The sequence below is a fragment of the Leuresthes tenuis genome, unplaced genomic scaffold, assembly GCF_036924035.1.
Source record: "Leuresthes tenuis unplaced genomic scaffold, fLeuTen1.0.hap1 SCAF_15, whole genome shotgun sequence".
Lineage (NCBI taxonomy): Eukaryota > Metazoa > Chordata > Actinopteri > Atheriniformes > Atherinopsidae > Leuresthes > Leuresthes tenuis.
The window spans coordinates 22,821,778-22,845,576 of NW_027325369.1; the positions used below are offsets into that span (position 1 = coordinate 22,821,778).

Below are 23,799 nucleotides of genomic sequence, written 5' to 3' on the forward strand. Positions count from 1 at the left end.
AGAAAAAAAAACATTTAAAAAGAGTTTTTGATTATATTTAATGATTCTAAATTGATTTAATCAACAAGAAGTCAACTAGCAGAGCCATAATTTGACAGACATGAACCATGATGTCATCACACCACTGCTCTTTGTTTGACCCATTATCAAGTCAAAACTGAAGTAATTTGATGTTCTGGCCTGCCAGAAAAAAAAAATAGTATAAGTTAGTAAGATAAAAGGTGTCTTCTCATGAATAAAGTCTCGAAGTGACACGTTTGTATGTGTTACAGCCAAGTAAGTCTTACATTTAGTGTTCTTTCTAGATTGAAACCAAAAATGAGGGAATAGTTGCCAGCGAGGCATCAGAGGAAGCCAACAGCTTCACACGCACACAGAAAAAAAAAAAAATCACATGAAGCATCAAATCATCTTGAAAATGAACAGCATCATGCAGCTGTGAGTTTCTCTGTCTATGCACAGGTATACAAATATGCAACTTTTTTTTTTCATTTTTCTTGTCTCAGTTGAACTTTGCATTAATTTTAATCAAAGGAAATCATCTCCAACACTAACATCGATACCACGAACACATGATTAGTCCCCCCCCCCAAAAAAAAATCCATCCATTAAAAGGGCATTTCATGTGCATCATAAGGGTATCTATAACATCTGAGTGAACGGCGTGTAAACAGAACAGTTGTACCTGAGAAGCTTTCGTTCAAACCACAGTGAAAGACACAGACGCAATTATGTAGATCTACTGCGCCAGTCTACCCAGCAACACAGTGCTGGTTTGTGTAAAACCAGGTTCAGGCTCAGTGAATTAAGTACAGGATGAAAACATACAATGCATCACCACACACTTTAAACCAATTTAGCCACTCGTTAAATCCTTAAAAATAGCAGAAGCAGGTGAAGGTAAAGTAAGAGCATTGGGTTTAGCATTGCGCAGTTAAGAGCAGAACATCAGTGATTTAAACATGGAAAAAGAACCATGTTTATATACAGTAAATACTTATTCGTGTAATATTGTAATTCTGCTACAGCTCAAAGTAACTTATTCATAACTGGCCTTAAATTGCCAAAGAATTTGTGAAATAAGTTAAATAAAAACAAACAAAAAAAACCCTGAACAGTAGATTGTCAAAACCGGTCTGCACCACCCAGAAAACCTCCAAATGACCGTTTCTTTTATCTGTGAAACGGATGTTTGCACATAAGAAATGATGTCTTTCAACAGAGGAAACATTGCAGTACTAGTAAGTATTTATCATGTCGAGACACACTGGACTGATTTTGGCCATAACAGAGCACTCAGGGCAGTCATATTTCTTATAAACATAGTGCAAAAGGAGCGTTTACCAAGAGCATTGTGTTGGAAATGCTTAGACCACATGTGGAGACATTTACGTCTCTGATACCTCTGTCTTTAAGGCTCAAGGATGGAGGTAAATAAGATTAATATCTGTCATTGCTGTCAAACTTTACATCGTTACAAATACAGGTTGCTTTAGCGTTAAATGTTTCGGGTTCATTTTAAAGAAAAACTGCACACTGATGTGTCTCCACAACAGATTGAAAGACGGGTGAAGACAGCCTTGCGTCTTATTTTTTTTTAATCCTCGGCTTGTATCACATTCTCTTATGTGTTCATCTCAGTTCCAGCTGTGGTTTTCAATGGGAGTACATTCTGTTTAATCAACAGCGGACTAATGACTGGGAAGACACACATGCAACTGCCTGCCAAGACCTGATATATAAAAACAATAAAAATCATGAAGATGAAGTACACACAAACTGTACATAATCACATATTCAATAACTAACAAATGCAGTGTCTGTCTGCATGAAGCCCATTCATTCATTCATTCATTTGTTCTATCTATTTTTCTTAAACCATGAGCCACTAGCTATATCCTGTATATAGAGGGGTCATCATAGGTCACTTTGGTAATACCATATTCCAAAGCAAGGCTGCTTCAGTCATGTAGCTTTTGGCCATTCAGTATTTTTACTACTTGCAGCAAAGGCAGCTGGAGGAGTCTTGAGGACAGTTTCACATGGCTTCATTGTTGGAAGAAAGAGCACTCCTGGATCTCGTGAGAGGCCTTAAGACTCTAAGAGGAGGCTGGAAGGGAAGATAGAAGCAAATAAGGAGATGGAGTTAAGTCAGCTACAATAGTAGCTGCAAAGAGGTTCAGGCATTTTAGAGGCTATATCTGGCATTATTGTGTGTTTCTCTATCAAAGCCAAGCATTAACTGCAGACTAACAATGTGATACTGTGTAAAAAAAAAAAAAAAACAAGCTCAACTCTCAGAGCAGGGTCCATTTGTTCATATTAAGGACATACGATCACATTTTCAGATCACATTTTTTTTAAAAAGAGAAATATAATAAATAACAGTGCACAAAATAACACATTTGTCATTCAGCAAACCGTGTGGCTGATTGTTATCTAATAGACTTTATACAACAATATGACAAGTTTTTTTTATTGTGTTTACTTTGTATATGAATAATTCATTCATAATTCATAATTCCAGCATTTATCTTCACATGGGCGTTGTCACTGTGGAACTAAGTGATGTTTAGATGTTAAATCTATTAAAACTTATACTCCATTCCAGGGAGTGAGTCGTTGCAATCACACATTCACTTGTACTCGAGTTAGTTTATCATTGCAGAAATCCTCTGCGCAGTCAAACTCAACATTTGCATACCATGATGATTCATTGAGCCACGCAGCTGTAGAAATTAGTCAATCAGTGTGTTAATCATCACTCTCGAGGGGCAGTTAGGTTCAGGCAGCTGCTGAGCAACCACTTTTACAAGGCAGTATACCTCAGGAGCTTTCCTCTTACTCAGCTTGAGCTGTGGAGAGCTCGACGCCGCCTGCACCTCCTTCCCCACCTCCTCAGGCTGCTCCGAGGCTGCGGGAGTGGCAGGTGGAGTGGGTGTGGAAGGTGGGGTGGACTGGGGCGTCACAGAAGGCGTGACGGGTGTGGACTCGGACTCAGAGGCGGACATAGTTCGGGTCAGGAACTCTGTGGAGTCCAATTTTTCCAACCTCAACACCTCAAACTCAGTCATGTCAAAATCTGCGCCGTGGAAAAAGGTTTAGAGGAGGGATGAAGAGCAGATGAATGTGGCCGACTGCAGCCTACCGGATTGTGTAATTGCTGTAAAGCTGCAATTGATTCTGCATCTGGAGACTATGAACGTTCCAAACATAATACATTGTTATTCTGCAGACTGTGGAAAAGAGATTAAATAATTAAGTGGAATCAGAGGCATAACGAGTCTGTTCTTATTCAGTCTCCTGTGGTCTTCTTTTGAGCTCATGCAGAGTTACAGAACATCCACTCGGGTTATTTTCCTTGTCATATTATGCCGTAAGAGAGCAAGGTCAAAACATGTTAGAAACATTACAATGATTTTCGTTGTTTGGTGTTAAGATGACTTTTTTTCTATCATCAACAAATCCAACAATTGAATGAATAGACCAAAACCATGAATGCTTTAGCACTAATAAGAAGAATTGTCACTGTATTCAGAGCCTGATCTTATTCTTCCTAAGGATGAGCAAAACGTTTCTTTTTTTAACTAGTACTTGAGCTGTTGTGCTGCAATACAATACGTGTTAATCCACAGCTGAAAATAGTCCCCAACATGTACGTTCATGCTAAGGTTCCACTAAGCTGATTACTGAGGCATTTAAACAATTCAAATTAAATATCTGTGGCAAATGTATGAAGATTTCAAGCCTTAGCAGGACACAGACAAGTTGGGGAAGACAGGAAGCACTGGTTTTGGTCTTTTAATGGGATATGTTGACAAAAAGAAAAAGATGGAGGCAGACTTATTCCTGAAGTTAGTGAAAAATCTATTACTGTGAGTTATATTTTGAGTTGTATTCAGCAAATACTAAGAGAAGAGTTTTTACAAAAAGTCCCTGTTGAATAAGAAGGGTTAGTGTGCCTTATAGCTACATATTTCTGTCTGTAAACAGCAGAGTCTAAATGTTATTTCTAATTTTAACCATCATCTGGAAAATGTGACACACCATTGAAACAAACAAGAACTGTGTCCACATGATGTTAAACGAGGAGAGAATCCCCCCAGCTACATGTAAGTTTTGTCACAGGATGGTTAGTCTGGCGGCCCTGCGAGACCCGACCTGCTCCAAACAGGAAGGCAGGGCTGAGGTCAGGGGGTCGCTCAGGAAAACAGAGGTACTAAACAATATCTGTGGGCTGAGACAAGTTCATACAGGAAGACAGATATCGACATGATAATCTGCCTTAAACCAAACAGGCCATGCGTGAAAGCTGATGCACTAAGAGAAGACCCACTGGAGTGGCAATTTTTATCAATAACTTCTGTTTTGAAAAGGTCATTCCTTTCATATTTATTGACGGTATTACTGTTTGCTAGCTAATGCTTTTGTCAGTCTCAGTGCTAGGTTGTCAAGAGGAAGTGTGCCAAAGACGTCTCCTCACCCTTGTAGCTCTCTGACTTGCTGCGCATCATGGGTCTGGCCCGATGCTGAGCTGACGCAGGCTGTGCAGCTCCGGGGCCGGTGTTAACCGGGTCGGACTGGTAGGACGACAGATCCTGCATGCTGAAGCTCCTTAGTCTGTCTGACAGAACTCCTTGGCCCTAAACAAGAAACATCAGGTTTTCTATTAGTATCAGGGTGAGCCGGAGCACGGCATCATATTTATGTGCATTAACCAATTACAATATTAGATCTTCCACTTTAAAAGCAAATGTCCAAAGCTTCATTTAGTAGGCACTCTTCATTATGCCAATGGCCACAAAACAAAAGGCTTTATATCTAACCGACATTGACTTCCCACTGCACCCGCGGGTCAGAACAAAACAAAAGTTCGGAGTCTGCATTACCTTTGTTGCAGCCATGACAGCAGCTGTGGCTGCAACATTCAGCCCTTTTCTCCCAAAATGCATCAGTGTGTCATAGCTTTTGTCCTTTGCGTGGCAGATGTAGTCATCGATGTCCTGATTATAAAAAAAAAAGAAATCACATGAGCATCTCCTCCCATTTTCATTGTGCTACTTTTCTACACTGAATAAACAGCTGTTTCTCATTTACTTTCTTTGACTTTTGATCTTGAGAAAACTTGCCTGTCTGTTTCCTGACTTACACACAGAGGAAAAGGAGGGAAAAGAGAAATGGAACATCACCATGACATTTCCTCTCACCCGCTCAGCAAACACATTTATAAAAGCCAAAGTGTGACAGAAAACTGGCACAAAGGCACTTCTGTCCTATTGACCGTTGCAGAGCTCAAACTCTATTAGTCACAAAACCACCCAGACTAAGTCATAGCGAAGACTGAACATGTTCATCCACTCTAATCCTATCCTTTAAGTACATCAGATCAAACAAAGAAAGATGCAACAAAGAAAGAGAGCCCACCTTTTCTTTTGAGGAAAGTGTGGGATGAACAAATTTCCTGTATAGCACACTGGAACCCTTTGTGTAAGGGGACAGCAGCCACACCACAAAGGCTATCTTGAGTTCATAGTAGAAAGGAAGCCTGCAATGAAGAGACAGCAAGTCAGCAAAACTTAAACAAAACGCGACTATAAACAGATTATATGATAAAACACAGGATGTAACCTGTATACCTATTGGCATCTAAATAAAGTGAATTAAAGCTAATTATCTCAGATGACTTACCAGCAAAGAAACAGATCTGTGAATACCTCCACAGCAGTGAAGAGGGCAAATATTATCCAGTACATCATCCATTTCACCTGCATTGTCACGGAGAGGTGATCGTTACACACCTTGCATATAATCACGGTCTCGTGTTATTTTTAAAAAGAATAAAAATAGATAGAAATGGTGTACTCACATATTCTTTCACATCTTTTGACTTCACAGCTTTATAAGATGAATATGCGGGATAAAGTGTACCAAAAACAAGTCTAAAAGACAGAAAATGTGCCTGTCAACTCCAGTCCAAGTACAGTCAGAACGTGAAAGGATCAAATATTAAGCCAGGAAACAAACTTTGTGATAAATCATTACTCTGTACAACATGGGTTAAGCCGACTTGGTCAAAACCCATTTTTCCAAATTAGCTGGGTACCGTGTGTTACGGGGGAAATAACTTGCAAATAATTCAACCTTATACTTCAACTGTTGTCCAAGGGCAACACGTTAGATGCTGAAACTGCTAAATGTCCTCGCTGTCTGAGAGAAACGTGGAAAAACATGGTGAAAGCGGGCGAGCTGCTTCATCAATAACACTATTTCCAGCATGTGGCAACTGAGGACACTAGTTTTTAAGTTAAAACATTTCTCCCATTCTGATTTGACATGGGACTTACGCTGCTCACATATTTGTCTCTTTAATCCATAATGCTCAAATATATTTTCAGTAGGTGACAGATCTGGACCAGAGGAAGGTCAGTTCAGCTCGCCCACACTTTTAACGCAGAGTCATGCTGTCGTAACGCACACAGAAAGTGATTTAGCATTGTCTTGCTGCAACAAGCACCTCGGGAAAAAAATACACAGCAGGCTTATGAATAACTACACCAACTTCAGCAGGGCGTCAGATATCACCTTGGCTGATTTGGCTACAGACTGCCCAGCTGACCAAGTCCCTCGAGGTAAAATTAGCCTACATGTGTCGTCCTTTTCTTTAGATTCCAGACAGACACCTGTGTTGCTCGGCGCTCGGTCAGAGATTGGACCCTGTTGCAGAGATATAACCATGCAACAGCTGTAAGAGCGACCTGATCAGATTACTGACCCACATCACGTTGCAGCACTCCGGCCTGGCCAGTTAACTAACAGAGTTTTGGAACACAAGGACACTCCAAATATCAGCTCTGCAAAGGCTACCAAACATTACTGTTGGAGCTCGGCTCTAAAATGACCTACATGCGCAGCGTGTATGGGACAGAGCTGTGAAGCAATCCAGCGTGTAACAAGATCTTGTAGTCTAAATTTAATTGCCTAACTATTTTAGGTTCGTGCCTGTTGTTGGTGTACTTCACACAGTGTGTCATTTCGCTGATTTGTGCAGGTAGATAATTTATTGTAAAATGAGGGATGATTTTTAATGGCGAAGACATCGGGCTGAAATGCACACACTTTAAACACGAATAACTCTTGCATTGTAACCTGAGAAGGCCTAGCCATCCCTTTTTGTTTTTTTTTCCACCCCAATATGGGACATCAACACTGAATATTGCTCCACTGAAGGACCGCTCCTGTTGTTCCTGCGCCTCGCCTCTCAGTGACATTTGGGCTTCTCGCCTCTGGAAATGTTACGCTCATTTAGTCCTTTTTGAGGGTGATAATAGATTATTCGGCCAATCCCGTCATGTCTTTGTCTGTTATATATACATAAAAAAATCAATTTGATCAGCACAGTGCCAGACTGCTGAGCGTTGCCAGAAATACAGTAGCCCATATAGGCCCGACTCTGTATTCCTGCTGAAATGGCAAAGTACAGTCCTTCAGAAAACAGGCGGTTTAGTCAAAAATTAATAGACCGTCACCCGATCTCCTTTCACACTGCCGTCTGATTCGGATTAAATGGGCAGATTTTTTCTTCAATTTACTGGGGCTTATAACGCGTGTCCCTTTCTCACCGTCATTGAGCGTCTCTGATACATAACCTGCAAAAACCTGGAGGCGCATCTTATTACTAACATAATGTGCGGCGGAGAAAGTGGAATAGAATAGAAATAACTTACACCACAAGTCTAGAGATGATCCAGGAGACCATTGCGCTGGAAAGGCGACAGGACGCGCTGTCTGCGGGGAGGAGTTTCCTCCAGATGACAGGCGAGTCCACAGGCGGCGGCGGCGGCGTCTGGACGCACAGAAGCGGCAACGTGATGCAGAATAAACAGTGAGGCGGGCTGCAGCTCTTGTCCATAGATGGCAGTGTTGCATTGCACAGACAACAGATGAGTCTCCATGGCTAAAACTGGATTTAGATGTGCTGAATGCTTGCAGCCTAATAACATCTTACACTGGTGAAAACTGGGGTTTTAAGCTTTCCTGGTAAGTTGCCCCAGTTGCAAGTACACCCCTACAATCACAGCAATGAGCAAAACCAGAGAAACCAGAAAGTCAAGATCATTTTTAGGTGCCGTTATCATACATCTCACATTCTTTTAATAGGACTAGAATATTTTGACTATGCTTACTTAACACTCTCTTAAAAGTGGAAAACCCTCAGCATACTACTGACCAAAAAGGATGTAGAGAAAGCTGGATCAAACAGCTCAGGGGGGAGATTTTGCCATGGCCTAGTAATGCTTGTCTTCTAGTTACTAATGTGAGAATAGCTGCATTATTAAAGCTGCAGTACCTTGGCTTTGTCCAGCCTTTGGCCTACAAAGTGAAGCCAGAAAAAAAAAAAGGAGCGCGGTTTGGTTACAGTACAACAAAAACTGCTGAGGGAGGACTGTGGCTGGTGGAAACCTAACCCTTTTGTTCATTTTAAAGCCAACTACATGCTTAAAACAAGTTGGAGCCAAGGTGCACTGCGTTTCTTCAAAAGATTAAAGACATAATAAGGTGTAACATGATGAGCACTCTATGTTCATCATATTAAATGAAAGAAAAAGCCCAGATGTTTGATTGTCATATTGTGGCCACATATAAAGTTCCAGATCAGCAAGAAAATAAACACATTTGTCAATCATCTCTTTTCCGTGATCCTGTTTACATTATTGTTTTAAAATGCAAGCTGTTTTATCTATCATGCAGGTGTTTTGAGTCAACAGCAGCTATAATGTCGCTGTAGTACACTGCTGAGCCTGCTGAGTGAGCTGTTTCTAGCTGGCAGATTCACATTTCCCAAAAGCTTTGTCCTCATAAGAACAGACCTAACACTTTGTTTGTTGCAATGATGAAGGGCAGATTTTTCAATGTGGTCAACGCTGTAAGCAGAAACTAATAAATACAGCTTATTTGTCACTGTCACTTTCCCCCATAAATGTTTATTCTTTTTCTCTCCATTCAAATAGAAAAACCATACACACACAATACTTCAACAATACATAGATTCTGCACTAACCAACGATGGCATGTCCGCTGCATCTTCCTGTGGAGAGGGGAACTCAACTGTGAGGCAAACATTAAACAAGCTGAACGTTAATGCAAAACGTGGCTAAATGTAGCATGTGTGCATTTTTTCTAATTAGTGTACATTACACACGTGACCACATACAGAACAGATACATTTTGACTGTACAGAAATGAACCAACAAAAGCAAAATACGCCCATCACCTTTCATGTTGATACTTACTGGTAAACTGAACAGCTGTTGCTTACAAAGAGATAAAAACTTCTGCTTACTATCGATATCTTCTGTGATGTGATTAATCAACAAGTCACTAATTTGGATCACAAATACCCAAGTAACCCCACAACTAGTCCTTAACTTGGGACGAGAAGAATAATGAAGCACTGTAGGCACAGCAGGCTTTTCATACTTACATTATATACATCTTTCTAAACCTTCTGTTGGACTTTGGATGATAAAGACATACCTTGAGTTGCCCCCTCACAATAAAAGGCAAGAAGCAAAAAACACTTTTTTATGCTGTATTAAAGAAAAAAAAAAAACTTATCGCACAATGTTAACCCCAAATGATTATGTGAACTTATAGTATGAAGTAAATAGGATGCTTGGGACTGTAAAACCTTGCATCAGAATAGTCTCTGTCTTCGTGCCAACAGACTGTCAGGGCACTTCACCTTAGCTCCTCAGAGCTGCCAGTCTTGACTGCATCGCTTCAATGTCTTCCTCTGACTCATCATCCGAGGCTGCAGCTGCTGCAGTGGGCTGCAAATCTGGCAGGGCATCTGTGACTTTGTTCGGGGCTTTGCCAAGGGCACCTAACAAAGCAAGCAGATCAAGAGGTTTTAGTGTAATTCATTTAAGAGCAATCTACGGTTCAGGCTTTTAGTCTTAAACGATGCAAATAAGTGGCTTCACCTGCTGTGATTTCAAAGAGGATCTTGTCAATTTCCTCCTCTGCTGCCTCCTCCATTTCCTCTCCGTCTTCCATGCTCTCAAATGTGTCCTCCAGCATTTCCTCAATGATACCAGCCTGAAAGATGAATGAGTTTAGATCGCACAAAGGTTTACAAACTTTTTCTGTAAGACAACATACGGTAAATGATAGTCAGTCGCAACGTTCTAGTTTTTGTAATAGCTTGGCAGTGAATGGAGAATGTGAAGCTGACATCATAGCACATTGGAGTTTGGTAAATTAGGTTATTTATACACCACATTTCAAGGATATGACTTGCACCAACAGTGTCTTTTGTATGCGGGGGCCCTGCATACAAAGTTTGAGCATCGTGTTTTTTCATATGCATGCTGTAAGACTTGTCTTTGAAATCAAGTCTCAGTCTCTTTCAACAAGAAGAAACAAACTGATAAATAAATATCTACACCGGCAGACAAAGAAACCTGTGTTTTTAACAAGTTACAACATAATAGCGTATCTTTATAAAAATCAGCGTGAGTTATAAGTCCCGTTGACAAAGAATCCATGATGAACACAAAGGTGAATAGATTTGAAAGCACTGTAATTGGTTTACTTTAATTCAATTCAGTTTTATTTGTATAGCGCCAAATAACAACAAATGTCATCTCAAGGCACTTTAATAATATAGTCCAAATCAAGCCAATAGGAGTTCAATTCATTGTAATCACAATCTAAAATGGGCCAAAAAGAATCAGTCAGATTTAGCAGGGGGTCAGATTCTGGCACAACACTGGCTTGAAAAGTAGTGAATCACAGCCACTGCAAAACGATGTGTGAGCTTCCTTGAATTTGTAAATAATAAACTTCGGTGAAATACATCCACTGAGTCCAAAAATGCTAAATGCAATGTGCACAGATATGAGTGGAGGTAATGCATCAGGGTCAGCAATCCAGTCCAGTTTATGGAAGGCGCTTTTCTCCTGTTCCTTGGCAGCGCACTCAATATCTCTAAGTAAGGTCAATATCCTCTCTCTGTTCCCATCACCATATCTCATCTGCACCAAGTTTGACTATTTTGACAAATCTTTTATCCAAACAGGAGAGTGTTCCACACAACATTGCACTCCTGTGATGTAACTTCTCATACTCTATTAGATTAATTTATGTTGGATGCTGCTAACCTTCATCATCTCCTTAGATAGCTCCCTCATGGTGGCCTGGATCTCTGGGATTTTTACCAGACTCTGCATGGCTTTCATAACCTCTGTGCTCTTCTGCAGGGCCCCAGCTACACGCAACACAGCTAGAAAACAGGAGAAAAAAAAACAAAACACTTTTCCTCACTGACAGACAAGAGCAAAGAATAAAGTTTGATTGTTGAAGAGCAGATAGGGGAAATATCACCAGTCTCTGAAAACCAAGCTTACACTCCCACACTCACCAAGCTGATTCTTCATGCTGAGAAGCACAGAGTTCATTTGAGCTTTGGAAGCATAAAGTTTTGTGACAGCCCGCTTTGACTGAATCATCTCCTTTGCAAGGATCATGCACACGTCTTTCTGGCCTTTCTTAGCAGCATCTTTGATGGATCTTTTAACTTTTTCTTCTTCTCTCTGAATATCTGAAATAAAAGGGTAAGTGATTACATATACAGTACGTACACATATTAATCTAATTATGTAATCACCTTTGTTCATGCCATGCATCACTTCTTCTAACTTAATTTTGAAATAAAACAGGATGCAGACTCATAGCTGATTGTCATCTCTTTGACTTAAAACATCTGACTTTAATCTAGCCTTGAAATGAACTGCAACTGTTTCACATACTTTGGCCAATCATGGATATGAATCATTTATGTGAATAAATAAATAACCAGTCTTGCTTTCTGTATTTCATTTGTTTAATTTGGCTCTCTTTAACAATGTCTAGGGCCTGTGTGAAAATCTGATGATGGTTTTGGTCATATTTATTCATAAGTGCAAAAAAGTATCTGTGTACTCAAACTTTAAGGCATCAATGCAAATCATTAACTTTAGAATTACACCACACACATCAACCACCTTAAACTATATAGCTTCTAGTCAAAAACACTAATAACATAACTAAAATAGATGTGTCTTGCTATTTTGGATGAAGAAATGTGTTATTCTATTTCTTATGTTGGTGGGATACTTGGAAACTATTGGACAGTCAATTTCTAATTTGGATGAAAATTGAACTTGTGTGTTCTGTGAAAGTGTTAAATGCTGACTGAATCTTACCTCGAATTTGTCTGTCAATCACTCTCATTTCCTTCCTAATTTTCTGAGACCATTCATTGATCTGTAATGATACATTGAGTTATTAAAAATAACATAAAATATTCGAAAACAAATCAGAATGTGTCTGTAATACTCATTTAATCAAACGTGTATTACTGGACTTAAACGATGCCAAACAGCTAAACTGTTACAGATCATGAGGTGAGCTGAAATGAAGACATTCCAGGTTTGTTTACACCGATGGAACAGACAGAAAACTAAGTTAGCACGTATGCTAACTGGTCTACGTTCCCCTGCGGAGTATAAACAAACATATAATACAAAAAACAGTGACAGTAATGCAGGTTAACGTAACATAGACTAACGACCTATTTTCAATGAGAGTCATGTCAAGTATTTAGATCGCAGAGGTATCAACAGATAGAAAGGCCAAGCCTACGGTCGTTTAAATGACAGCAAACGTTAGCTAGCTTAGCTAAAGACACTGTCGTTTTGCTCTAACAATCTAAAAAGTGAGATTCTCAGGTCCTGGTTTTCAGCATATGGCACTCACCAAATCTTTTGGTGGTTTCTCCGGTGTTCTGCCGAACAGCCCCATGTTAAGTACTTTGTTAAAAGTCAGGCAATTATAACTGACTGAAACTATCTAGCTAACCGAGCTTGTTCAACGAGCACTTCCTGTTCTTGTTCGAGGCCCTTTAGGCTGAGTACAAACAATAAGAAACCTTCAGTCCTTACGGTTCTCATAGAGCAAAGAAACCCAGCAATGTTGAAGTGAAATCGAAATCGAACGAGACACACTACCTGGGAGATTACTTATTAATGGCCGGCTATTTAAGAATATATTGCAAAGTTGATACATTTACAGTAAAAAAAAACATAAATTCCACATTCTCACACGCTAAAATTAAGCTTAAAATAGTTCAAATGATTTTCCTAATATTGAGTATACACCGTTGAGTTGTAGAGGCAGTTACTTGAAGAACCAGAAAGACATTTAATAAAGATAACGATTTCATATATATAAATACAGGGTACACGTGTCCAGGGTATACCCTGCCTCTTGACAGTTAGGACAGGCTCCAGCGCCCCCACCCCTAGTGACACTAAATGGGATTAAGCAGGTATAGAAAAATGGATGAATGGACATATATCTATATATATATATATATAGATATATGTACATATACCAAGATTGAGTTTCTTCAGTCATTAATGTGTAATCTAAAAACAGTTGAGCAACCTTATGGATTTCACAACATTTGTAAAGACTGTTGATTGGATAAATATTTGATTTGTTGAAAGAGGTCAAGCTTATGTGTGCAGGATTAATGATCTTTTAGTATCTAATCATTTGTGCACAGATTTCACCCATTTACGGATTCACTTAATCTATCTCCATAACTGAGTTTTTGTCATATTTGATGAGTTATCTTTAACAATGCACACATTACTTTTAGTCACTGAAATGTCCAAAAATAATATCAATTGTTTGTGACTTGGACTGCTGGGATAGGCTTCAGCCCACCCGCTACCCGATTAATGGATTGACGGTATAGAAAATGGATGGATGTTTGTGACTTGAATGGAGAGCAGTGTATGCATGTTATTCCATGCTAGTGGGAGAATTCAAGATTTAACCTCTCTGTAGTACGTTTAACCCAGCTTTGCAGATAATATGAACCAGCATCTGGACTGGATTCATCTATCATCTTGATGAATTCAACGAGCAGCACATCTTTTTCCATAAACAAAATTAGTCACAGCTGAGATCTTCCAAGATTAGGTTATTTTAAAGCCTCACATTTATAAGATGTTGCTACAGTTTCTGTAAATGGACACAACCTGTTTTAAATAAACCAGTAAGTAGAATAGAAATAGCTGAAAAATCAAAGGAAATACCAAAGGTGAGAAAATTAATTCCTTATGCATTTAAATTATTACTATGGAAATCCATGTTTTACAAATATTCCATAGAGAAAAATGGTGTACTTGTCATTATCCCCATCCCAGGATACTTACAATATCTTACATTTCAAATATAAATATATGTACATATCGATATTCACATTTACAATCTTACACAGAACTGTACAGATGCACAGTTCATCATATTCTGAAACATGCACATGGAGGCAAGATCATGAGTTGCTGACCTATTGGATTACTTCCTGCTGTAAAAGCTTGCAGGCAGCACTTACTTTCACTAGATTTTCAAAAAAATTGGGAAATATAAAGCAGCATAATCCGGCCACAGTTACAAAGTGCATTTGCAAGTCCACAACAAAAGACAGGAGCTATGTGTCCAGGGCTTGAGAGCTCAGCTCACCCGAAGTCAGTTGCTTGCAGTGCAGGTTTTACTGTGCAACATTATGACATTTTGGTCCAGTTGGAGAAATCATAATAATATATCCCTGTGACTCGGGGGTATAAGCAACAGATTAGTAGCCTATAAAACAAGAGGCTGGCATCACCACTTAACATTTAAGTGGGCGATAGCAGAAAAAAATAAGAAAATGGGAATCACAAAAATAAAACAGAAGAAATAGAGAGATAGCAAAGCTATTGGAGATGAATGACAAAGGTCTAAAGATAGATATGTAAAATATTCCACAATGGAAACTTAAAAAGCAAAAATAAAGTAATTGTTTGAGGCAAATAAATATATTTTAAAAAATGCAGAGAAATGAATGAATAAATATGAAAATTATAATCATATATCGATTTTATTCACTAGAATATCACCACTTCTATTGATACAAGGTTCAGATATTTAGGTATTTGTATATAAATTAACAGCTCTCAGTCACGTGAGATCTGAGCGTAAAAATTGTACCTGGCAGTTGGATTTCAGGGCAAACGTTTGCGTTACGTCACTGCTTTGTTTGATAGTGACGTAGTCCAACGTCCCTCTTTTCGTGGGGTTCTAGATGTTTCTGTTGTCGATTAGTCGTGCCACCAATCACGTACGGACCATGGTTGACAAGCAGCCAATCAGAAACGTCTGGGGAGGGCTTTAGCAGCATCCCGTCAGCAAGAGCCGCCGGGTGATGTTAGGGCCGCTGAGGAGCAGGAGAATCCGCTCTGGACATCACCGTGCCTGGGATTACACTGAAAGAGTTTGCTATAAACAGCTTGACTTACATAACAGCTAGTAATTCAGTTAGTACACCCTCCGCTAGCAGAGCTGTATTTGCAGAGCTGAAGACCCGCTTCATAACATTTTATTTTAGAATAGACCGCCATTGTAGATTTTTTCCCCTTATAGGTGTAAGTGCGATCTTTGCGGAGGATAACTTGGAAGAGGTGAATTTTAAGAGCGCTCATAATGTCAGTGGTAGGGATTGATGTGGGTTTCCAAAATTGTTACATCGCCGTGGCCAGGAGCGGGGGCATTGAAACCGTTGCCAATGATTACAGTGACAGATGCACACCGTAAGTATTAACACTGACAGACATCATCAACCGTGAAGCGCGGTCCGGCTGTGAGTTTGTTACGCAATATCTGCTACCGGAGGCGCACTGACTGAGCGGTGTGGTACACAGTCAGCCAGGGGTGATGGTGGTGGTGCTGGGGCCTGTTTTTGCTGGTTTATTTACAGTCACAGCCGCTGGTGGATTTGCTTGTGTCGGTGTTTCTGAAATGACATTCCTCTTACAGAAGTGTCTCCTGATAACCACCACGGAGCTGCGCACTGTGCGACAAACTTGCCCGAGTTAAGCAACTCAGAAAGGTCATGCCGTTAGATTATATGCTAAATATTTTATGTAAGGTTAGCATTAAATATGCTGTAATGGAAGATTATTAGGATTTTACATGACCGACATTGCGTCTAATGTGGCCCGCTCGACAGCTACATCTTCAGGAGCCCAGCCTCCCCGAAAAATAGATTGATTTAAAATCCCATCATAATGGTAACGCCGTTTGATTTTTTTTTAAAAAGAGATTAATTGTTTTAGTTTAACTAGTAAGACTGTATTTGCTGCAGCATCCTGCAAACAGGGATGTGTAGCTGCACGGGAGAACGAGGCAAGGAGATATTTTAGTGGCAAGGTGAAACCAGGGAGTGCCTTGTCACTGCCAGCCTGTGTGAAATGGATCCATGCACTTTGTGGAACAAGAAGCCTTCATCTTTCCCAGCAAACAATACTTTGCTGTCGAAGAGTTGAATGCATGTGATATTTCTCTTTGATCTTAGGAGGAGCTTCATTTTAAAGGTGATCTGATTCGACTCACTGCCCTAGTTTGTGGTTCTTCCTCAGACTCGCTCGTGACATTTCTTCAATTTTAGCAAACTCTCAGTTTAGTTTAGTCTGCCACGTCTGTTAACACATTTACTAGTCTTGCAGCCTACCTGATGAACTAATATGTTTGTCCACAATTAGGGCTTGTGTTTCTCTGGCCTCCAAAAATCGCATGATTGGAAATGCAGCTAAGAGTCAGGTAAGATCGTGCAAAGAAATATGTCTTAAATATCCTAAGCTCTACAGTCTGTGTTTCTAAAATCATCCAGAGAAGGTATAGCTTAACAAAAGTGCCCTTATTTTTCTCACAGATAATAACAAACTTCAAAAATACGGTGCATGGCTTCAAAAAGTTCCACGGCAGAGCATTCGACGATCCATTTGTTCAAGCGGAAAAGCCCAAACTGTCGTACAACTTGCATCAGCTGCCGAATGGAAACACTGGAATCAAGGTAAAGCGCTTCCCAACTTCAAGCACGCTCCCCTCTGTTTTCCCTCCTGTCTCTGCACACCTCTGTTGCTTTGATAATGCTGTGAAGCTGACCGCGATAAGTTGGCTTGATGCACATATCACATCATGTTACTGTTAAATGTGTCTTGGGCGTACATGTGTTGTGTTTACAGGTGCGTTATTTGGAGGAGGACAAAGTGTTCACAGTTGAGCAGATCGCTGGGATGCTGCTCACCAAGCTGAAGGAGACATCAGAAAGCGCCCTGAAGAAGCCGGTGGTGGACTGTGTCATCTCTGTGAGTGATGAAAAGATGACAGAAAGCTGCCTGCACAGTTCAACATGTGGTTGGAGGAAACACATTGATTTCTGGTCTGTGGTTTTACAGGTCCCAGGTTTTTTCACAGATGCAGAAAGACGTTCAGTGTTTGATGCAACTCAGATTGCAGGGCTGAACTGTTTACGGCTCATAAATGACACCACTGCAGGTCAGTGTCTTAAATGACAGATCTGATGAAATATTTGCTCTGAAAGACATGTAAATAAAAGCCTTTCTTGTTAACAGTCGCGTTGGCTTATGGGATCTACAAACAAGACCTTCCTACTCCAGAAGAGAAGCCAAGAAATGTGGTATTTGTGGATATGGGGCATTCATCATTCCAGGTGTCTGTCACTGCGTTCAACAAAGGCAAACTCAAGGTGAGCCTCCTACCTTTGTGCTTTCTCAAACCTCGTTTATACCTGTGTTTCTAAAAGCCAAGCTCAATCATCCCTGTGATCTGTCAGGTCCTTGCCACAGCATTTGACTCATACCTTGGAGGGCGTAATTTTGACGAGGCGCTGGTAGATTACTTCTGTGAGGAGTTTAAGACCAAGTACAAGCTCAATGTGAGGGACAATCCCAGGGCTTTGCTTCGGCTGCACCAGGAGTGCGAAAAGCTGAAGAAGCTCATGAGTGCCAACTCCTCCGACCTGCCTCTGAACATAGAGTGCTTCATGAATGACATTGATGTTTCCGGCAGGATGAACAGGTACAGTTTTTATTCGCTTTTTCCCCTGAAAATACATGTCTAATGTGGAAACGTTAGCATTGAAAAACATCCTTATTTGAAATCCGCAGGACACACTTTGAAGACATGTGCGCTCAATATCTGATGAGGGTGGAGATGCCTCTGAAAGTAGCCCTTGAACAATCAAGTACGTGCCTTGGATTCTACTGGTAATATCGAATAAAAGAAGAGCACACTCACCAATGTGTGTGTTTTGTGGCAGAGTTGAGTCGGGATGACATCTATGCAGTGGAGATAGTCGGAGGAGCCACAAGAATCCCGGCCATTAAAGAGAGGATCACCAAGTTTTTCTGCAAAGACGTCAGCACCACGCTCAATGCAGACGAAGCTGTAGCAAGAGGCTGTGCGCTTCAGGTAGGATTATTTTTCTGACAGCAGGAGCAGAATTTTTTGTTTTTATTTCTCCGTTTCTAAAACTGTGTTAATAACGTGTTAATTATTTGTGTGGTGTGTTTGGATGTAGTGCGCAATTCTATCTCCAGCATTTAAGGTTCGAGAATTTTCCATCACTGACGTGGTTCCATTTCCCATTACCCTCCGCTGGAAGTCACCAACAGAGGATGGATTGGGGTAAAGACATCTTTATTAGCTATACCAGGCAGCCAGACAATACCCAGTAATACAGAACACAATTCGGCTCTGTAGTCGGTCCAGTATGTGCTGACTGTGCTGGCTTTCTTCTCCCTGACTCTGCTTTTTCTTTTGCTGCATTTCTGTCCTAGAGAGTGTGAGGTATTCAGTAAGAATCACGCTGCTCCTTTTTCCAAAGTGATCACCTTCCACAAGAAGGAACCCTTCGATCTTGAAGCCTTCTACAGTAGCCCTCAGGAGCTCCCCTACTCCGATCACAGGATAGGTAACCGTGCCAATTCTGCTCTTTGGTGGTAACTTTTACATAGACAAGCTGATCTTCACCTGTTTACCTGTGCTAATACATGCCTCATTTTACCATCTAAACAAGTCTACAGCAAGTAGGGTGACTGTTTCATGATCTCTGTGTAGCTTGCTCCTTTGTGGCTGAGTCCCTGTAAGAATCTACAACCTGAATGTAAATTAGGAATAAGGCTCCCACAGATGGGCTGCAATGACTCAGACAGACAGCATCATCAGATGTATGTGGTGGGTTGATGTTTACTCACAGGTTGGCTGTCAGTTTTTTCATCTTTAACAGGTCTGTCAGAGGAATATGTTGAGCTCCTGTCGTAGAGGCACCATAACAAACATGCTCATTTTCTTTCCATATGTTGCCAGGCTGCTTTTCAGTGCAGAATGTGGTTCCCCAGCCAGACGGAGACAGTTCCAAAGTCAAAGTCAAAGTGCGTGTCAACGTTCACGGCATCTTCAGTGTCTCCAGCGCGTCACTGATAGAGAAGCAGAAAGGAGAAGGAGAGGAAATGCAAATTGAGTCAGAGCCGATGGTGCAGAATGAAGGCCGAGCAGAGGAGCCGGTACGATGAGCATTGCCACAGTTGAACTTGCTTTTGTAAACTCAGCGTTACTGTGACAGTCTGAGTAAAACAACCCAACAACTGTTGGATAGACTGGAATGATAACAGATGTTAGTTGATGTTGGTTCCAGAGACTGTAAAATAGTAACAGACCATATCAATTTTTTTCCACATCTCTGCATCTCATCGTTTTCAGAATGCACATCTTTGCAATTCTAAGATTTTAAGTTGCATTTAAAGCAGCTAGATGTGTCTTATATTGATAAGATTTGATAGCTTGTAAAGAAGCTTGTACAAATGAATAATTGTGTTGTGTCTTAGACCAATATGCAGGTGGACCAGGAGGGCCAAAGCCAGGGGGACCAGCAGAATGAGGACAACGGTTCCAGCAGTAAGGTTAGTCAGGCTCCATTTCAGGGAAACACTAAAACAATTTTACAGTTTTGATATAAGCCATTCACCTAGCCCTTTGACTTCCTGCATGTACCACATAGTATTGATACTAATACAGACACCAGTCTTGCAAGTCCAAAACATATGATCCACAATAACTTGCAGGTACTGAATTAATTTCAGTGCTCTTGACATGTATTATGGAAGTACAAAGTTATATGAATTAGTGAAAAAATAGATAAATCTTAGTTTTATAATGTACTCCCTGTTTGAAGATCTCTGTGCTGTTGAAAAGCCAGATTTACGTGTTCTTCTTTCCGATTCCAGGAAGGGGCAGCTGGAGAAAAGCAGGACGCGGCAGCAGGAGGAAGTAAGCCCAAAGTCAAGGTGAAGAGTGTTGATCTTCCCATCTTGGCCAACAACATCCGACAGCTCGACAGTGACGTCCTTACTAACTTTGTGGAGTATGAGGTGAGGGCTACTTGCTTGCCTTTGAAAAAGCTGAGTCACGCTCAAGCCTTAAATGACACTGTGCGGTTAAAACCTAAAAGGCATTTGATTAGACCTTGACTTGTCAAATTTGTTTGGATTGTTTATTTGTGTATGGAGCGTTTTGTGGACATTTTAGCATTTTCTAATGAACCAGTTGGTACAGCATGTTGATGTCAAACGTGTTGGTCTGATGATGGGGCCTTTCTTTTTCAAATTTGCATTTTCAAACTGTGTCCGCATGGGTTTCTCCTGCGGTTCCAGTCCAAACATATGTTTTGGGTTAGCTGGCGATTCGAAATGCGGGTGTGAATGTGACCATACCAGGTTGTTTTTTCTCCCTGTGTTGGGCCTCCGATGGTCTGGCAACCTGTCCAGGAGTAGGTTGTAGCCCCCCACAACCCACAGCAAGATAAAGTGGGCATAGAGAATGGATGGATGGTCCAGACAAAGTGCTAATAAGTGGCACAATCTGAAAGGAACAACAGTCTCTTGTTTCAATCTTAGATTAATAGTACATATTTAAACGTAGTGATTCTTTTGGAAAATTACAGTTTATCACAGCTTCACATGAAGCCACAACTAAAAGCAAAATTTTCATTACTAGCTGCAGAGGTGATTTTTAGATATAAAATTGCCAACATCTCCAACTTATTCTGCTGAAAAAGCTATAAGTCAAATAATTTGCCTAACCTTTATTAAGCTTTCTCAACTAAATTTTACAAGGCGCATATGTCTACAGCCATAAGCTGATGTCATTGAAAGAGGATCCACACAGCAATTAGTAAATCAGCTGTATTTACAGCAATGTGGAAATATTACATTTCTGTCAGACATATTGAGCTGTTTTCATGCAAGTGAATGGAAACAGATATGATGATTATTCAACCATGATCACAGTTATGTAAAAAAAAAAACTGACATTTCACTGTTGAGTGTTTAATATGACAGGCCCGTTCGTCAATAGCTGACTTTTGTCAAGCACTAAAATACAGAGTTACATTCAGAAATGTCTCTTTAAACTTTACTGTGGAAAAAAGGAAGCCTTATGCTAGCTGTATTCAGAAGTGGGGTCAAGTTCTCTGTCTCTAAGGCTTCTGGGATGGACATGTTGATCAGTATGCCAGATCACTTTTCTGATTTTGGGTTATAATGTGTAAAAGAAATCAATCAGAGGTGTTGCTTTAACTCTAAGATCATTTTTGTTGCTACAGTTTGTTGGTTAGATATAAGGTAATGCTTATTATTTGGACTGTTCCTTCCCCACACAGCGTCAGATGATTAGCCAGGACAAACTAGTGAAAGAGCTGAATGATGCTAAAAATGCTGTGGAGGAGTATGTTTATGATCTGCGGGAAAAACTCTGTGGGATTTATCAAAAGTACATCACAGAGGAGGTAAGCCAGTCACACTGATATCATAAACACGATTTTAGCAGAGAATAAACAAAGCAAGGAGTCTTATTGTGTTGGGTCTCTTATAACAGGATAGTAATCGGCTGACGCTGATGCTGGAGGATACAGAAAACTGGCTCTATGAGGAAGGAGAGGACCAACCAAAACAGGTCTATGAGGAGAAGCTGGATGCACTTAAGGTTTGTCTTCAATTAATAAAAGAATATTTGTATTTTTGACTTGGCACATTTAAAAACTCCAAGGGATCCACAAATGTAAGGTGACAATCCTCATCACGATAAATCCTGTTTCTCAGAGGTTGGGACAGCCCATTCAGGAGCGGCACAGGGAAAATGAGGACAGGCCGAGAGCTTTCGAAGAGCTGGGAAAGAAACTGCAGCTCTACATGAAGTTTGTAGATTCTTACAGGCAAAAGGTAAAGTCTCTTGAACCTCTGACTTATCTACATCTTTTTCAAAGAAAAATTGAGACCAGCTGAGGACTTTCTTTGACCCAAACTCTTTGTTAGGATGAGCGTTTCATGCATTTAAATGCAGAGGAAATGAGCACTGTGGAGAAGTGTCTGAATGAAAGCATGGGCTGGATGAACAACAAGATGAATGCGCAGAGCAAACTTGCAATAACGCAAGATCCCATTGTTAAAGTAGCAGACATCATTGCCAAAATCCAGGTACGTGAATAACTTTTTTACATTTAATTCTCATCTTCCAGTCGTGAGGATTAAACATGCTGATTTTACTCTGCCAACTTATCTGCATACCAGGAGCTGGAGGATGTTTGTAATCCGGTGATCAACAGGCCGAAGCCCACAGTAGAGGAGGCTCCTGAAGTGAACGATCAAGACAGTGGAGCTCATAACGGCCCAACAGCTAAGCAAGGAGCTGAAGGGAGGGGAGATGCAAAGGGAAGTCAGCAAACAAAGCCTGGCACAAAAGAGATGGAGGTGGACTGAGGCTGAAGCAAACTCCTCGATATCACTGCGTTTGCCATCACGCACTATTTAGACAGAAGAAACATAAATTCCTGGGACCATCTCTCAATCCTCACCAGCCACTTTAGTGAATTAGTTTTGTGTCCTTTCCCAGTGGACTTAACTTTTGGAGGTTTTTGTTTTCAACCTTTCATCCTCATGTGTGACAGTACTGTGTGTTACTCTCTCAGAGCTTTGAGATACATAAGAAATAAAAGAATGCTGCAATTGATTAAATTCGGATTCTGACTTTAAGCTGTTTTCTCCGTACCAGAAAGGTATGCTTTGTGTTTGCTTTCCATTCTCTTAAGCGTTCAGTATCTTCAGTAATTGCTGTGGCCCATAAGTTAGATAATGATTGTTCAAACAATTACTATTGCAGAACTATTGTTCATATGCAATAATCTAAATTATATATATATATATATATATATTTGTATTTAACCTGTTTTAAGAGATATTTATGTTTAGAAACTGTAAATATTATTTTAGTAAATTAAAGCAGCCAGCGTAGACATGTATATAAACAATATGTCAGTAGTATAATGATGGAAATGCTTGACGCCCCAAGTTTCTTTAGTAAATGATGGGTTGGCTATTTCCTTTTTTTTGTTTTCTCGCATTTTTTCCATATTCAAATTATGGGATGTTAAGATGGAAAAAATAAATATATTTGTCTGTAAGACAACAAATTCTCTAGTCTGAAATTATTTGATTTTCCAAAGTTGAACTTGAAAAAAAACTGAAAAGCTGCTGAGATTAAAGGTGTATGAATGGATTATAAATGAGAGGGAGTTGCTTTCAAAACTGGAATTCTAGAAACAAAATCTGCACAAAGACATGCCAATTCAGGATTTTCTTTATGTCTTTAAAGCAAAATGTGAAAATCTATCACTGAACGCTAAAACGATCTTTAAACAATTACACAATACCAAGTTAGGAAAGCCATAACACATACCATATATATTTTAAGACTGTATGTCATATACCATATTCAATGCTTCCATTGCAACTTTTTCAATTCAAAGACCAGAACTGAGAACATAAATTAAGAACATAAACTTTAAGTTATTAC

General features: G+C 40.1%; 4 protein-coding genes across 4 annotated transcripts in view; 1 reads left to right on the top strand and 3 right to left on the bottom strand.

Annotated features, from left to right (window-relative positions):
* Window positions 1–19: 19 nt before the first annotated feature.
* On the bottom strand, window positions 20–8,042 carry reep1 (receptor accessory protein 1). The gene is made up of 8 exons (XM_072365116.1): window positions 7,725–8,042; window positions 5,867–5,939; window positions 5,689–5,765; window positions 5,425–5,545; window positions 4,890–5,003; window positions 4,484–4,643; window positions 2,826–3,082; window positions 20–2,110 (listed from the first exon to the last, which is right to left on the bottom strand). The coding sequence occupies exons 1-8, from the start codon at window positions 7,907–7,909 to the stop codon at window positions 2,039–2,041; spliced, it is 1,059 nt and encodes a 352-aa protein (XP_072221217.1). The 5' UTR covers window positions 7,910–8,042; the 3' UTR covers window positions 20–2,038.
* Window positions 8,043–8,961: 919 nt separating this feature from the next.
* Window positions 8,962–12,963, bottom strand: chmp3 (charged multivesicular body protein 3). Its single transcript, XM_072365385.1, has 6 exons — window positions 12,799–12,963; window positions 12,246–12,306; window positions 11,423–11,602; window positions 11,163–11,284; window positions 9,984–10,098; window positions 8,962–9,883 (listed from the first exon to the last, which is right to left on the bottom strand). The coding sequence occupies exons 1-6, from the start codon at window positions 12,841–12,843 to the stop codon at window positions 9,744–9,746; spliced, it is 663 nt and encodes a 220-aa protein (XP_072221486.1). The 5' UTR covers window positions 12,844–12,963; the 3' UTR covers window positions 8,962–9,743.
* Window positions 12,964–15,320: 2,357 nt separating this feature from the next.
* On the top strand, window positions 15,321–22,961 carry hspa4l (heat shock protein 4 like). The gene is made up of 19 exons (XM_072365317.1): window positions 15,321–15,680; window positions 16,632–16,689; window positions 16,802–16,942; window positions 17,115–17,237; window positions 17,328–17,427; window positions 17,505–17,638; window positions 17,726–17,970; window positions 18,060–18,136; window positions 18,212–18,363; window positions 18,473–18,579; window positions 18,732–18,865; window positions 19,261–19,457; window positions 19,779–19,853; window positions 20,178–20,321; window positions 21,611–21,736; window positions 21,826–21,933; window positions 22,050–22,169; window positions 22,263–22,424; window positions 22,518–22,961. The coding sequence occupies exons 1-19, from the start codon at window positions 15,574–15,576 to the stop codon at window positions 22,704–22,706; spliced, it is 2,499 nt and encodes an 832-aa protein (XP_072221418.1). The 5' UTR covers window positions 15,321–15,573; the 3' UTR covers window positions 22,707–22,961.
* LOC140270210 (ankyrin repeat and SOCS box protein 2-like) overlaps window positions 22,229–23,799 on the bottom strand; it is a 129,726-nt gene continuing 128,155 nt past the window's right edge. Inside the window, exon 9 of the mRNA XM_072365319.1 lies at window positions 22,229–22,239. The gene's annotated coding sequence lies outside the window, so the exon portion shown is untranslated. The remainder of the gene's footprint in view (window positions 22,240–23,799) is intronic.